The sequence below is a fragment of the Cibotium barometz genome, chromosome 25, assembly GCF_041138505.1.
Source record: "Cibotium barometz isolate CiBa-2024 chromosome 25, ASM4113850v1, whole genome shotgun sequence".
Taxonomy (NCBI): domain Eukaryota; kingdom Viridiplantae; phylum Streptophyta; class Polypodiopsida; order Cyatheales; family Cibotiaceae; genus Cibotium; species Cibotium barometz.
In genome coordinates, this window is record NC_141070.1 from 54,007,227 (window position 1) to 54,021,802 (window position 14,576).

The following is a 14,576-nucleotide window of genomic DNA, read 5'->3' on the forward strand; positions in this document are numbered from 1 at the left end:
TCTTTCTTTCTTTCTTTCTCTCTCTCGTCCCTGCGTGTGGGAAGCGCTGTAGAGTAAGCTCGAGGAATGGCTCCGAGCCTCCAAGAGAAGCTCGAGGCCCTCGAGACGGCAATGAAGGCAATAATCAAGGAGAACAAGAAGACATCCAATTCCAACCTCAATGAGGTGGAGAACAAACTACACTGGCACAGCATGGCCCTCGAAGCACGGGTCACGGACCTTGAACAAGAGAACACAGCACTCAAGGAGGAGGTGAGTGCATTGAAAGTGGAACTGGTAGCCGTCAAGAACACCGAGAAGGAAGAATGGGAGATCAATGAGAACACTCTCACAGCCATCAAAGAAGAGATCTCCAAGAAGATCACAAAGAACATGGAGGGAAAACTCGAAGCCAAGCAGTCAGGATGGGTTGAGGTGGTGAAGAAGAACATCCGTAAAGAAGTGAGGGAGGAGACTCAAAGGGAAGAACACCAAATCATTCACACCACCATTGAGGAGGAGAAGATGAGGCATTCCCTCCGCCTCAACATTTGAGGCACAGGTATAGCCGAGACACCCGACTCCACTCCCGAAAAAGATGGACAGCTTCTATGCATGAAGCTCGGCTATAGGAAAGAGGACCCTCTCCCCTTCACCAAAGCATGGAGAGCCGGGAAAGACTCAACATGCAAGGGAGCCCTCATCCACAGTTTGCAGGAGAGAGGGAGAGGGTCACCTTCATGAGAAGTGGGTCATCTATTTGGATGACGACCTTACAAGGATGCACATAGAACACATGAAAACATGCATGCCGAGAGTCCTACAGGCCCGGAAAGATGGCAAGAGAGCATTCTATCGCGATGGCCGTGTCATCATCGATGGCAAGGCCACCGATTAGCGCCAGGCGGCCTATGGGACATCGGCTATGGAGGATCGAGATTCACAGATACACATAGCAGTTTGGAAGTGCAATGGAGCACTTTGGACACATCTTGGGAGGATGGAGAAGGTCATGGAGGGACGGGACATCATACTACTTACAGAGACGCACCAAAGCCCAGAGAGGGAGCTACCCAAAGTAGACTGCTATCAGTGGGAGTTTACATACAGGGGGACCACACGGCAGAGCACATCGAGAGGATGTGGAGCGGACGGAGTTTTCTGCACCTCCAATGCTAGTAGAGGCCCTCTTCTAGACGATCTGCTTCATACAGAGGATCAAAGATATGCCATCAGATCGACTCTCACATAGAGCTTTTGAGGAGTCCAGGCAGCTAGCAGAGAGTGGAGATAGGAGATCATAGTATTCACAGATGATACAGTGGCTCACTCAGCATGGTCTTGACATAGATCACCTGCCACCTTTCCAGTATGATATACATGTACCACACATCCAGCTCTCTCACAGTGAGAGGAACAGAGTCCTTCGGCAAGATTTATGGCAGCGATACACTCAAGAGACTTGGATTACACCCAGTCAGCCTCTACCGCCGAAGATGCTATACTATAGGGATCAGTTTATGTGTATCTCAGCGGATGGATTCATACAGAGACTTGGATACATGGATGTGTACATGCCTCACAGTGCCCGAGTGGGGATTGGCCAGCTCAGAGTGTCATCACACCAGCTTGAGATTGAGGCAGGTCGGGTAGCACGGATCCCTAAAGGAGAGAGGATATGCAGACTATGCCAGGAGGAGGTTGAGAGTGAGGAACATTATGTATGCAGATGCACAGGATATAGTGTCATTAGAGAGAGATACACCACCATCTTCAGTGGACATCCCTCACTCCGCCAGATCATGGAGTCCGCAGACCAGCGCAGATTTGGCTAGTTCTTGCTAGAGACACAGGGCCACAGAGAGACATTGCTACGGACTCATACCACAGGGAGAGGTGGGCGACAGCTCCAGCTCACTGATTTCTTTCAGAGATCTATCCCAGTGGCTATCCTGACACACGAGGGGGTTACACTTTAGTGCGATGCGGACCTCCGAGCGCCAGACGAAGACCTAGAGCACCAGGCTACCAGACTCCCAGACTACATCAGAGGGAGATCACAGAGATACAGGCTGGACATCAGCACCATATCCAGGAGTGGCTCGCTCACTTGCACTCACACCGGGAGATCATGCTCCGAAGTATTTTGGCCTCGCCATCGCCTATGTATCACATATTACACCCCCATTATGGTACTGGTTGGAGCTAGACAGATCTGCATTGCATTCTTGTATACCCTGCGCGTATAGGTTGCATATTGAGCCTCTAGCAGTAGTGCTCCATCCATCACACCCCCCCACTACTTTCATAGTTTATTTCATGTTCATTTTGTTCTTTTTTTTTCTAGACATCGAGAAGACATTGACAGTTGTACATTGATTTGTCTCATAGGTGGAGTTCGCGGCCTCTAGTAGACGTTAATACAGCTTGCTTTCTTTCTCTCTCTCTCTTTTTTTTTTGGGTGAAATGGTGTTTTATATTATATGTAAAAATGTACATCAGCTACATGGCTCACACAGAACCTATGGCCCCAAAAAAACCCCCACAAAAGATCCTCTAAAGGATCATGACCATGCAAACTTGGACACTAATAAGAAAGCCTCCTAGCCAAATAAGCATCCCAGATAAAAGCATCAAAGATGAGCCAGCCGAGTTGCCGTAGACCATAACGAAATAACATTTGCATCCAGTAGCTGAGCTGAGAGAAGAGAAGAAAACTGCCAAAGCAGCAAACCGCGGATACGTAGAATGTGTCCATGTATTCCAGACAAGGAATCAAAGATGAACCCATTCCGTGTAGAGCAAATCTGCCAAAGTCCTGTCCATCTAAGGAAATGGAATATCACAAGGTGACTGTCCCCGAAGTAATGACTTGAGGACAAATCCCAAATATCCACTGATGAGCCGAAACAGTAGACCTCTCTACTGCCTCCTAAACGCGAGAGACAAAAGACCAAATCCGACGGGCCACTGGACAACTCATGAACGATGCATAACTATTTCAGTGCATGTCGTGCAGAAGAAGCAAGAGGCCAATGTAATTTTACGACGGCTGAGCTGATCCCGTGTAGGTAACCCTCCCACCAACATCCTCCAAATGAAAACCTTACCTTGGTAAGGGAGTTTAGATTGCCAACCACGCATAAGAGTTTTCTACCACCATGATTTAGACTTGTGCAATCCCCACACCTTATTGGCCTTGGCTGAAACCCAATCTTTCTCTGATACGAGCTTATGATAGACCTGGTTAGCTGAAAGTGATATCAAGTCACCAGATTTACGTAGTGCCTAATCAAGCCAAGGCTGATCTGCAGATGGCCGAGGCAATGGAGTAAAAGGCTCAACTGCATGCATGATGTCAACCCATAGTGGCTGAAATGTCCGAGGAACCCTAAAGTGCTGCCGAATACGACGAAACGAATATGGCCTGTCACGACCAGGTATCACAGCATCTCGGATTCTAACCAAGCCTAACCTGACCATGCGGTTGAGTTGTATGCGTGAAGCATCTCTGTCTGGCCAAACAATGACACGCGACTCCACAAATGTTTCGAACCGCAAAGAGTTCAAAAGTAGTCTTTCATGACCAGGATCCCACCGAGCCAATAGTAGAACTTCATGCCAAGAAAGGAGAATATGCGATAAAATGTGAGATGAGCGAATACGGACAGGATGAGCTGCATTCACAATGTCCCACCATGAAGCCTGCACACGTGTCCGTCCATGTGACAGTCCCTCCAACTCAATCAAGTCACGAGCCATGAATACCCAAGGCTGGTGCTGCAAACACATATCCTGAAAAAGCGCCCACCTACGTGCCACCATATGCAAGCGGACATCCAGTAAAGCAGCCCCACCCATTCTTTTGGGCGTCGTAATGTGATTCCAAGCTATCCATGTTTGACCCATAATATTTCCTTGCCTCTTCCACAACATAAACCGAACGGGAGCAACCAAATGGAGAAGAGATTTGTGCGTCCAAGGTAGCAAAGGCAAAAAATAGGAAATCATGCTAAGCATAATAACCTGAGCTACCTTAATCCTCACGTGCATAGGCCACCCTTGAGCTTTCCAATACACAAATTTATCCGAGATCCGAGCAAAAATCCAAGCAAGAAGCGCTTGGGGGTCCACATCCACACCCACCGGATACCCAAGATGACGAACAATGTCTCCCGTATGCACCACACGGCCTTGCCACCCTAATGCCTCAAGATCAAATTCCGTGCATACAATGAGGGCTGATTTTGTTGAATTTATTTTTAGCCCAGAAGCCAATGCAAAATTATTCCAAGCTTCCATTGTTCGATCTATATTGACTTTTTCGGCCCTGAGAAACATAAAAGTGTCATCCACAAGGGCTTGAGCAACCAATTGCTTGCCATGAGGGAGATGCAAACCAACCACTTCACCATGCGATACCATAGCATCTAGGCGAGATAACATAGGATGAGTGGTAATGGCAAAGAAAAGAGGGCTAAGAGGACATAACTGCTGGAGAGAACATGTGAGAGAAATACCATCCGAAAGTCCTTCATTGAGCATAATCCGCGTGATAGAGCCAGAGCCAAGTAAATGCACCAAATTAGCCATTTTGGGACCAAAGCCCATGACTGTCATTAACTGAGAAAGGAAAGACAAGCTGACATGATCAAAAGCTTTTTCAAGATCCAGCTGCACCATCACAATCTCTTGCTTCTTTGCCTTGGCATAATCCACTCCAATTTGAACATTAAGAATATTATGCAAAATATTCCTGCCATGCACAAATCCATATTGATATGGATGAATAAGAGTAGGAAGCACCTTCTGCAAGCGATTGGCAAAAATATTTGTAAAGATTTTATACATAATACCCATAAGTGAGATCAAGCGCCATTGAGCCAAAGAAGTAGGCGAAGGTGTTGGAAATAAGTGCTCACTAGGAGTACTTTTAGTCTTGGTCATCTCAGTGTATGCCCCGTGGCACTCAGGGATTTATCCCATATGCACTCATGCTCAGCTCTTGTACTCTCATCTATATATTATGGGTGTCACATCAATGAAAGTATCAATCTTGTGTCTTGTCTACACTCATCTCAAGGTATGTCTAAGCTTTGTGTTTCCTTTTAGTCTTGCTCTCAATTCAGTTTCAGTTTTAGCTTTGTCTCTCCCATTTTTCACAACATGGTATCAGAGCAGTGCTACTATGCTGCATTTTTCTTTCCATTTTCTGAACTGCTTCATCACTGCCTCGCCACTGAAACCACTGTGTGTTTTTTATTCTTTCCGCTGACCAAAATAAAGGCACGTCTGCTGCCATCAGATCTTTTAGCGCCACTTGCTGCTGCAGCAGGTCACCCACCTCTTCGTGCCTACTGCTCACCTGCTCGCGCCCCGCTTATTCCTCTCCATCTTCACATGTGGGTTAGCTGTCCATTGGACCAGCCAGACCTGTAGCAGCAAATTTAAAGCAGCAATCAAGTGTATGCTGTGTTCTATTTTCAGTCTACTCTTTATCTCTTGAAAAATTAAAAAAAAAATAAAAAATAAAAAAAAGGTAAAAAATAAAAATCTCAATACTGAATTTCATTGACTTCTCTATCTTGTACGGGATTAGACACTGCCCTTGCATTTCAGCAAGTGGTAAGACCTTCCCATCTCTCTCATATTTGTCTATGCTTTCATGCTATCTACCACCATTGATCACCAATGATGTAGATCATGGGGGTAATATCATGTCTATTTGTCTACATGGACTTATCTTAGTCCCTATCCAAGAGACACCCCTGCATTACCCACTCTAGCAGGAGGATTGACCTTGAGGAGGGATTATCTATCTAGGTCCATCTCTCTGTCTATCTACAATCAGTCAGTCTCTCTGTCTATGTGTCTATCCTGTGTGTCTATCTTGTCACATGTCTTTGACACTCTGTCTATCAGTCTATATGCCTCTCTTTTGTGGATTAGCTACCCACATTCTCTTTGGCATTTTGTCTATGTCCCCATTTATCTTCTATTTTGTCAGTCTCTCTCATGTCTATCTGAAAGTCTCTCTCTCTGTGGGACCACTCTACTGGCTGATTGTCTCTCTCTCTGTCTGTCTATGATCCACTCTTGTCCCTACCCTTGTGGACCCATATGAGGATATCACTTGAGGAGGGGTGTCTCAGGATCTTTTGTCTCTCATGTCTTGTCTCTCAGTCTATCAGTCTTTATGTCTGTCTTCTAGTCTTGTCCATCTTGTCTTCTAGCTTGTCTCTCAACCCTTGTCTAGTCTCTCTGTCTTGGTCTTATCTTTAGTCTTGTCTTTTTGTCTTCCTCCTAGTGTCCACTTAAGGAGGGTGTTGGAAATAAGTGCTCACTAGGAGTACTTTTAGTCTTGGTCATCTCAGTGTATGCCACGTGGCACTCAGGGATTTATCCCATATGCACTCATGCTCAGCTCTTGTACTCTCACCTATATATTATGGGTGTCACATCAATGAAAGTATCAATCTTGTGTCTTGTCTACACTCATCTCAAGGTATGTCTAAGCTTTGTGTTTCCTTTTAGTCTTGCTCTCATTTCAGTTTCAGTTTTAGCTTTGTCTCTCCCATTTTTCACAACAGAAGGGACTTTGGGCAACAAATCTCTCTCTCTCTCTCTCTCTCTCTCTCATATCATGATTGTACACTCCATGCATATAGCTTTGCATTCTCCTAGTAATAGAGCTTCATCCCCTGCACACCCAGATTCAGCTTTTTTATTCAGTACTTTTTTATTTTGTTGGGATGACAGAGGATACCCCATACAGGTACTCCGATTTGTCTCATAGGCCGAGTTCGGTCTTTTGGAAGACGTTAATAAAATCTTTCTTTCTTTCTTTCTCTCTCTCTCTAGAGGGACTACCCGGGAGGACACAGCCGACAGCCCAGCAGCGAGCACCCTGTGGGACTCTAGTTGAGAGAGCTATCCAGTTGGGCAGATCTAGACGCTCGAGGGTTCGCGGATCCTCACATCGGAGACAGTGCCTACACTGGAGGATTCAGAGCATCATTGCGAGGCATCGGGCTCGCCCGACTAGGCATCTCACTATGGCAGATATCCAGGCCATCCGGCAGAGACCCAGACTAGAGCTCCTAGGATGATTACGACTCCAGCCATATACTGTTGTACTCATTGTCACTTTTGTACTCCCCCATATTCATGTATTCATGTATCCATGTACTCGTGTACCCCATTTTGACTAGTAGCATTAGCGTCCCACTCTCCCTAGTTGCTGCTTCCGAATGCCCCCCCTACTGATGTATTGTGGGGCTAGATACTTAGTTCTTTCTTTTCTTTTCCAGACAGTGTATTAGATGTCACATGGTTGTAACTTTGGTCTCATAGGTCACTTTGGCCTTTTGAAGACGTTAATATAACATTTCATTTCATTTCATTTCTCTCTCTCTCTCTCTCTCTCTCTCTCTCTCTCTCTCTCTCGATGTAACCTTTTGGTCTCATAGGTCATTTTGGCCTTTTGAAGACAGATCTGCATTGCATTCTTGTATAGCCTACGCATATAGGTTGCATACTGACCCTTTCATGTTTATTTTGTCCTTTTTTTTCTGGACATGTAGAGGACATTGATAGTTGTACATTGATTCGTCTCATAGGTCGAGTTCGGCCTCTAGTAGACATTAATACAGCTTTCTTTCTTTCTTTCTTTCTCTTTGAGTTTGAAACTTTCACACAATCTGCAGCAAACATTAAAACTCCTCTTGTTCTCTCTGGAGTGTCTCTCCCTCTTTAGTCTCTCCCCCTTATACAGTAGACAAACAAGGGCTCAATTTCTCTCACGCTCTCTCATGGATATCTTTGAAAGGCTGATCAATTTGTTGCTCGAATTTGCTGAAATCATTGCTTCCTTGGGCTCAGCATCAAGAGGAGCAAGCCGTGTGAGAGCACATCTATTATGCCATGTTATGTTAACAATGAAAAAGCGCAAGTGACTAAATGTCGAGGAACAACAGCTCAAATGCATAGAGAGCTTTTGGCAAAGTACCCAAGTGGAGAGGAGAAAGCATGTGCACGAAAGAAACCAGTAATTGATGCATCTTACTTCACTAGACATGGGGATGATGTAAACATGGGAGATGGATTGCAGAATGGGAGACTTGGGAGCTTTGCATTTTCCCATGATTCGCAGCCTATGGGTGCAAGCTCTGGTAAGCAGCAAACCTTGGGAGCAGTTTGGGATCCCCGCAAGAAAGAGAGGGTAGATGTAGCTGTTGCAAGGTTCTTTAGTCATGATCATGTAGCATTCAATGTTGCTAGGTTCTCGTATTTTATTAAAATAGTCCAGGACATTGCACGATATGGTCCAACATACAAGCCTCCTTCCTATGAGACACTATGCACTACCTTGTTGCAAAAGGAGAAAGCAGCAACTGAATGTGCTTTAGAATCTGTGCATGAAAGTTGGACAAAGAATGGCGTGACACAGTTGCTTATTCCCGAGAAAGAATACAATTTATTTCCTCACGTGATGCTTCTGGGACTGGAAAAATTGCAGATTAGCTTGTGGAAGAGTGGGCCCAAGGTATTGAGAAAGTTGGCCCACAGAATGTTATTCAATTCTTAGGTGATGGTGAGGCAACGAATATAACAATTGGTCTAAAGTTTGAAAAAAGGTATCCGCATATCACATTTAGTCCATGCTTTGCTCATTGTTTCAACAACTTACTGAAGAATATTGGCAGCTTGCCGTGGATTGATCCACACATTCAAACAGGCAAGGAGATAATGAGCTTCATTCAAAACCATGATTTTATTTTGAATGATTTCCGCAAGAGATCGCCCAAAAAGGATCTCTTGAAGTACTCGAAGATACGCTTTGGTTATAACTTTCTCATGATGAAGAGGTTATCCAAAGCAAACTTGCCTTTGAAGCACTTGGTTGTATGCAATGAGTGGATGGGATGGGCTCCTTCTCGGTTAAGAGCCGACATAGAGGTTGTGAGAACCATACAAGACTTGACATTTTGGGATGAAAACAACACTATCACTGCTATGATGAAGTCGATCATGCCCTTGATGCGGATTGTAGATGGACGGGAGCCATGCATTGGCAAGGCGTATGAAGGGGTTAACCTAATGATCGAGAAAATAGGAGAAATGGGCTTGTCCGATGAGAAATATGAAGAGGTTCGTGAATTATGTGAAGCACGATGGAATGGTTATCATTCTCCGATGCATGATGTTGCGTATGTCTTGGATCCGGAGTTTCAAGGATGTGGACAAGAGGCCGATGATGAGGCAATGGATGGTTGGGAGACAGTGCTTTCTAGGCAGGTTCATGATGATGATAAACGAAGGTTGGTGAAAGACCAACTTGGATTTTATCGCAACAAGTTGGGAAGGTGTGGATCGGTTGATGCACAAAGAGATAGGTTTAAGATTGGGGATGCTTTATGGTGGAAGGATTATGGCGCTTATACACCAGAGCTTCAATCATTGGTATTAGGATCTTGTCTCAAGGTGCAAGCTCCTCTCCAATCGAGCAACTATGGAGCGTGTCCGGCCATAAGAAGAGGAACAAATTTGGGACAAAACAAGTCAATGACTTGATGATAATTTTGAAGTGCTAATTTGCGCTTGTCTGGTGATATGGCTTCTCCCAAATCAGAGAAGTTTATATTGCTTGATGAGGAGTCCTCGGATGATGAGAAGACACATGTACTTGGAGATCTTGGTCAAGATGGGGTTGAAGCTTTGGATGTTGCAGATGTTGGTCTTGATGATACGGCTTTCTTGGATGACATAGATGATAGTCTCCTTGAAGGCATCACTGGCAATAGCCATGCATGAGATCTCCTTACTATTTGCATGTCACCTTGAGGCTTGGACTCTTAAGTGTGGAGCCCACATTTTGTGTCATTTGCATGTGCCGCTTTGGGCAAGTTTATTGCTTGGGACCTAGGTTGTTTCTTCTATTTAGGCCGCGGGCCATATTTTGTGTCTTTGTTACTTATGTCATGTATGATGTGAGCTAATTTATTTTGAACTCTGAGATCTATTAGTATGTATTCGCAAATTGTGTGGTGCAGTAGACTTTAGTGTATCTCTGATTTGGTTACATCTGAACTTTTGCAAATTCCATACGCATTTCTTTTTGTTTTTAGGTTACGTAATACGGGTTTTAAAATGAGCAATGTATGTTAAGATTTAATGTCATTTCTAGGAATTATCTAGGTCATTCCCTCTTACCATTCCCCCCTCATTCCCATTCCCCCTGTGGCATGTTCCTGTTCCCTTGATGGAGGTTTTGTTCCGTTCCCGTTCTCCTTCTGTTGCTACTACGGTCTAAACTGTAAAGGTCATGTCCTCTTCTGATTTTTGCAACTATAAAGCCAAGTGAGTGACTTATTGGCGAATTGGAGGACTTGATGCGCGTTCTAGCGCAATCTCCTCTACTACTCATCCTCGAGCCGCTCAAGATAGTGAGGCGGTAGAAACCACTTCTTGAGGTCCGTATCCTTGGGGTTTATTCTAGGTGTCCTTGTATCCTGTGGCCATTCCACAGGTGTTTTAACAATAGACTAAACTTTGCTATCAAATGATGCACACATTTAAGGACATCATCTTTCACCAACAAGATTTAAATGCAGTGCACAAGTTGCGTTGGACAGTCTCCCATTCTCGTAAGCTTGTACATTCATCTCAAACACGGGCACCAAGCCCTTGAGTGCCTCTCAAATTTCATCCAACATAATAGTGAGACACAAAAATCCAACAAGGCTTGGGATAAGTTCAGCTGGTGACAGTATGGAGCAGAGATATTTGTGATTGGCTTCTACAGCAGTGATTATGTATCTCATTTTATGCTTAACAGTGGTTCCCAACAAAAGAAGTGTGGTAGGCAGCCTAGTTCTGTTCTGGTGGGCGCATGAAAAGATTATATGCTCAATTTTAATCATAGATTGAAGTGTAATGCATTAACTGTGTGGACTCCTACCTCCTGCACTTGCACTTGCTTACATAAAAACTAATCAATCCACCAAGTATCCAACTTTTTCTTGCTTTCTTTGGTAGAGCTTTCTGCTGGTTCTTAACCTCAGGTCTAACTGTAGTTTTGTGATTGTTTCATTTTATCAATTCTGGACCTCGGTAACGCCGCTGACATGCATTTATATATACACATCTCCTTATACTACCTCTGTAAAAAAAAAGAAGCTTTGGAACTCATAAGGATGCCAGCTTCTTATTTGAGTAGGATTGTTTTGGTCACGTATGTGTTGGTCAAGTTATTTTTTTCAGCCACCTTAATAAATCGATTGAGGATGTGGTTCAGTTAGCGGAGCTGTGGTAGACCCTGGAATTATTATTATATGGAGAGGAATTTTAGATCCCACCATCAATGAATGCAGTTCTGAGATTAGGGATTCTAAGATTTCTAATGCTGAATCCAATGCAAGAATAGACCTTCAAAAGTGTACTACCCCCCTTAAGGCAAAACCGATGACATGTTACTAGTCAAAGGTTACTTTGGGCATTCATCCCATTATTTTGTTTCTTCCTCAATTGTCTCTGGCAGTTTTGAGATAAGGTTTCTTGTCTTTCCTGAAAACTGACTTTGCAGGATGCTTTACGCTCCATCCATAACTGTACAAATGTGCATTTTCACAATGTCACTTGCATGCTTCAGAGAACCTACCAAAACCCATTCAAACAGACTGGAATCTTAGGGCTTGTACATTCTTGCAAATATATGAGCAAGGTAGTACAAGTTGCAAGATCTACCAAGCTAATCTCAAAAATATTATCATACTTTAGTAGCCTTACTCCTTCCAACTCGTTCTTGAAGAGTGTATGTAAGGTTTTTTAAGGATAGCACATGGTGCTAAAAAACTCATCTGCAATTATGGTTTTAAAAATCCTTTATTTCATCTTTCAACGTGTAAGGCTAGCAATGTCCATACGTTTACCACATTTTCAAATATTCTATGCACCTGTTTTATTATTGCATCCGTATGTTCTGTAAATGACAGATTCTAGTCCATTTAACAAATGCATTACGGAAATCTCAAGTGCGTGTCGGCTTGTAGTAAAACGATAAGTTTTTTTAATAACATGGGTTTGGTTAAGAGCATGGGTCGAGGATCATCTTGCAGATAGCTGAAGTATAAAACCAAGGTTCAATAAAAATCTATCAGACCTGCATTGTAATGATTATCAGCTGTAATATATGCTTTTTTTCAGACATGCAGGTGCCATGGAGCAATCCTATATCCTGGTGCCAGAGAGAAAACAGGGATGCTCTGCCCATACACTGGACAGGAGCTTGACAATCATGATTTCACTTCAAATGGCATCAAAATTGGATCTCAGACTGTTCTTTACTTGCCATCTTTTAAAAGCCCACTGGAGCCTGCAAAGTTTCTTATCAGCCCCAGGCCGGCCTTGACTTTTACTGTGCTGAAATGTGTAGCATTGAATACCCTAAGTGAAGGTTTGGAGTCACTGCAATTTATCTGCAAACTTGTCTAATACTTTTGTCAAGGTTGAAGGAACACTAGGAGTCTTCAGAGAATTCAGGTGGACCGTTGATGACAATGTTTCTTGATCAAACCAAAGGTTTGCTGTTTGGAGATCCTTATAATGTGGTGCCGTCCTCGGAAGTCGACTTAGATGACGATGAAGATAACCTGGAAATCAATGATGGTGGTAAGTATGGGACTGTTGTTAATCTTGAAGACGTCTTAAGCTCTCTATGAGATGATCGAAGACTATCAACAGCCAGTTTTATAAGGACAGAATATTCTTACTGTTGTCCCTTCTGCAGTTTTTGCAACTCTCTGCGAGGCTGTTCACTCACAAGACTGTGGTTTACTCTGCACATCCACTTCAGACATTGACATGATGATGGAAAAGTCTTTTCCCTGCTACTACCTATTGCTTCCAGCAGAAAATAGGTCATTTCTTGCAAGAGTAAGCATCATTTGAGACAATTCATTGATTGTCTAGTATATGTTATGCACGTGTATGAGTGAGTTGTTGCATTGCCATAATAATAAGACTGAATATTGCTTTTGCTTGGCACTTCTGTTCCATGTTTTCAAGAGAATAGCAGCGTCAGAAGAGTTTTTGAGACTCTCACCTCCAGAAATAAAAGATTACAACATACCGGTGGAACTGAGAGACTCTGTCAGCTCTTGCGTATCTAAGGTTTGAAAAGCGAATTTTTCATAAAGTCTGCAAGCTCTAGAAGCACATCCATGTTTTAAAGGTTGATTTGTTTGACTCCTTCCTGAAACCTGCAGATTGGTACTGAGACTTACAACCCTCTAAATCATCAGAGAGGCCTCCATGCTAAACTTTATTGGCTTGCCAAAGAAAGCCTGCAGTTTCGGTAAGTTGATTCTTTGTCTGCTGGCATTTATGAATCATATTTTCCATCACTTACCGTGTACTTTTTCTACTTCACAGTCCATTGCCTGGTCAGAGGGCACAGAATGTTAACCCAGGGCAGCTTCCTTTGAGCCAAAAATCGACTTGTATCAACAATTCATCGCAGCTCCAGTCTACTGAGCCAAGCTTTGCCATGGAATCAAGAGGAGAGAGTATAACATGGACCCCTGAAAAATCAACAACGAGCACTACCAACCAATTTTTAAGGGACAGAAGTCCACAAGCTGGAGGGATACGTCAAGAATTATTTCCAGTGCAGGCACCCCCCAGTTCCTTGAGTGCCCCGACTTCACCTCTGTTAGCTGGAGGTAGCAGCACATCCTTCAGTCAGCTATCTATAAAACCTCTGCTCCCATTACAGGCTTGTCGAAAGCCGTCTCACAACCAGACGTTGACCTCAAGGCTGGCTATTCCTCCCCATCAGAAGAAGCAAATAGAGTTGAGAAAGCCAAATCCAGAACCAGCACTGCTGAAGGCAAACTTTCGGAGGATCAAGCAAGGGAAGTTGTGAGAATCTCACTGCATTTTTCAGGGTTTTAGTTTACAACAGAATGAGGTTTTTGATATGATGTTATTCCAGATACTGCTTATATAATGGAAACCTCAGACTTCAAACCAATGCATGCAAGGGGGCATTGAGATGTGGGAAAAAGCCTTGCCTCTGGGTCAAGTTTCCCTAATTCAGTACCCAACACAAGCAAGGGCTTTCCTTAAAGTAAGAAAGCCCGGGCTACCATAGCACAGGCTCCCACACTTGACGAATCAAAACAAGGGTACGTGTTACTAACCTAACTAGAAATAGAAAATATGTTCTACCTTAGACTATATTACACTAGTGTTTCAAAAGTTCCCAATCCAAGATCTCCCCTTGTCCATATGGTCAGTGAGTTGGGTGCTCATCATGTAGAGTTTTCAGTACCGTTTTCCATGCATATAATGAGTGAGGTGGGTACTCTTATACTGTCTACAGCAGGTAGCTTTGTTGCTGGTTTTATCTAGTTTTTTTTTTAAAAGAATTCTTCAATTAACATTTTTAGTTTGAGTTAATAACAATCAGCAATCCTAATTTGGTGTGAGCATTTGAGGATGTAGGGGAACCTTGGTTCATAGCAAACTTTCTGTTAAATAATGGTAGCTGTATTGTTCAATGCAACCACATTACTTTGCAACCTCCCTATCCAAGT

At 43.5% G+C, this 14,576-nt stretch overlaps 1 protein-coding gene across 1 annotated transcript in view; it reads left to right on the forward strand.

Moving 5' to 3' along the window:
- Positions 1 to 14,357, forward strand: part of LOC147624734 (uncharacterized) — a 60,489-nt gene extending 46,132 nt beyond the window's left edge. Inside the window, exons 7-12 of the mRNA XM_086819766.1 lie at positions 12,184 to 12,433; positions 12,559 to 12,648; positions 12,767 to 12,912; positions 13,045 to 13,149; positions 13,245 to 13,333; positions 13,411 to 14,357. Of these exons, the coding sequence (XP_086675892.1) occupies positions 12,184 to 12,433; positions 12,559 to 12,648; positions 12,767 to 12,912; positions 13,045 to 13,149; positions 13,245 to 13,333; positions 13,411 to 13,903 (1,173 nt within the window). The 3' untranslated portion in view covers positions 13,904 to 14,357. The remainder of the gene's footprint in view (positions 1 to 12,183; positions 12,434 to 12,558; positions 12,649 to 12,766; positions 12,913 to 13,044; positions 13,150 to 13,244; positions 13,334 to 13,410) is intronic.
- The last annotated feature ends 219 nt before the right edge of the window (positions 14,358 to 14,576 follow it).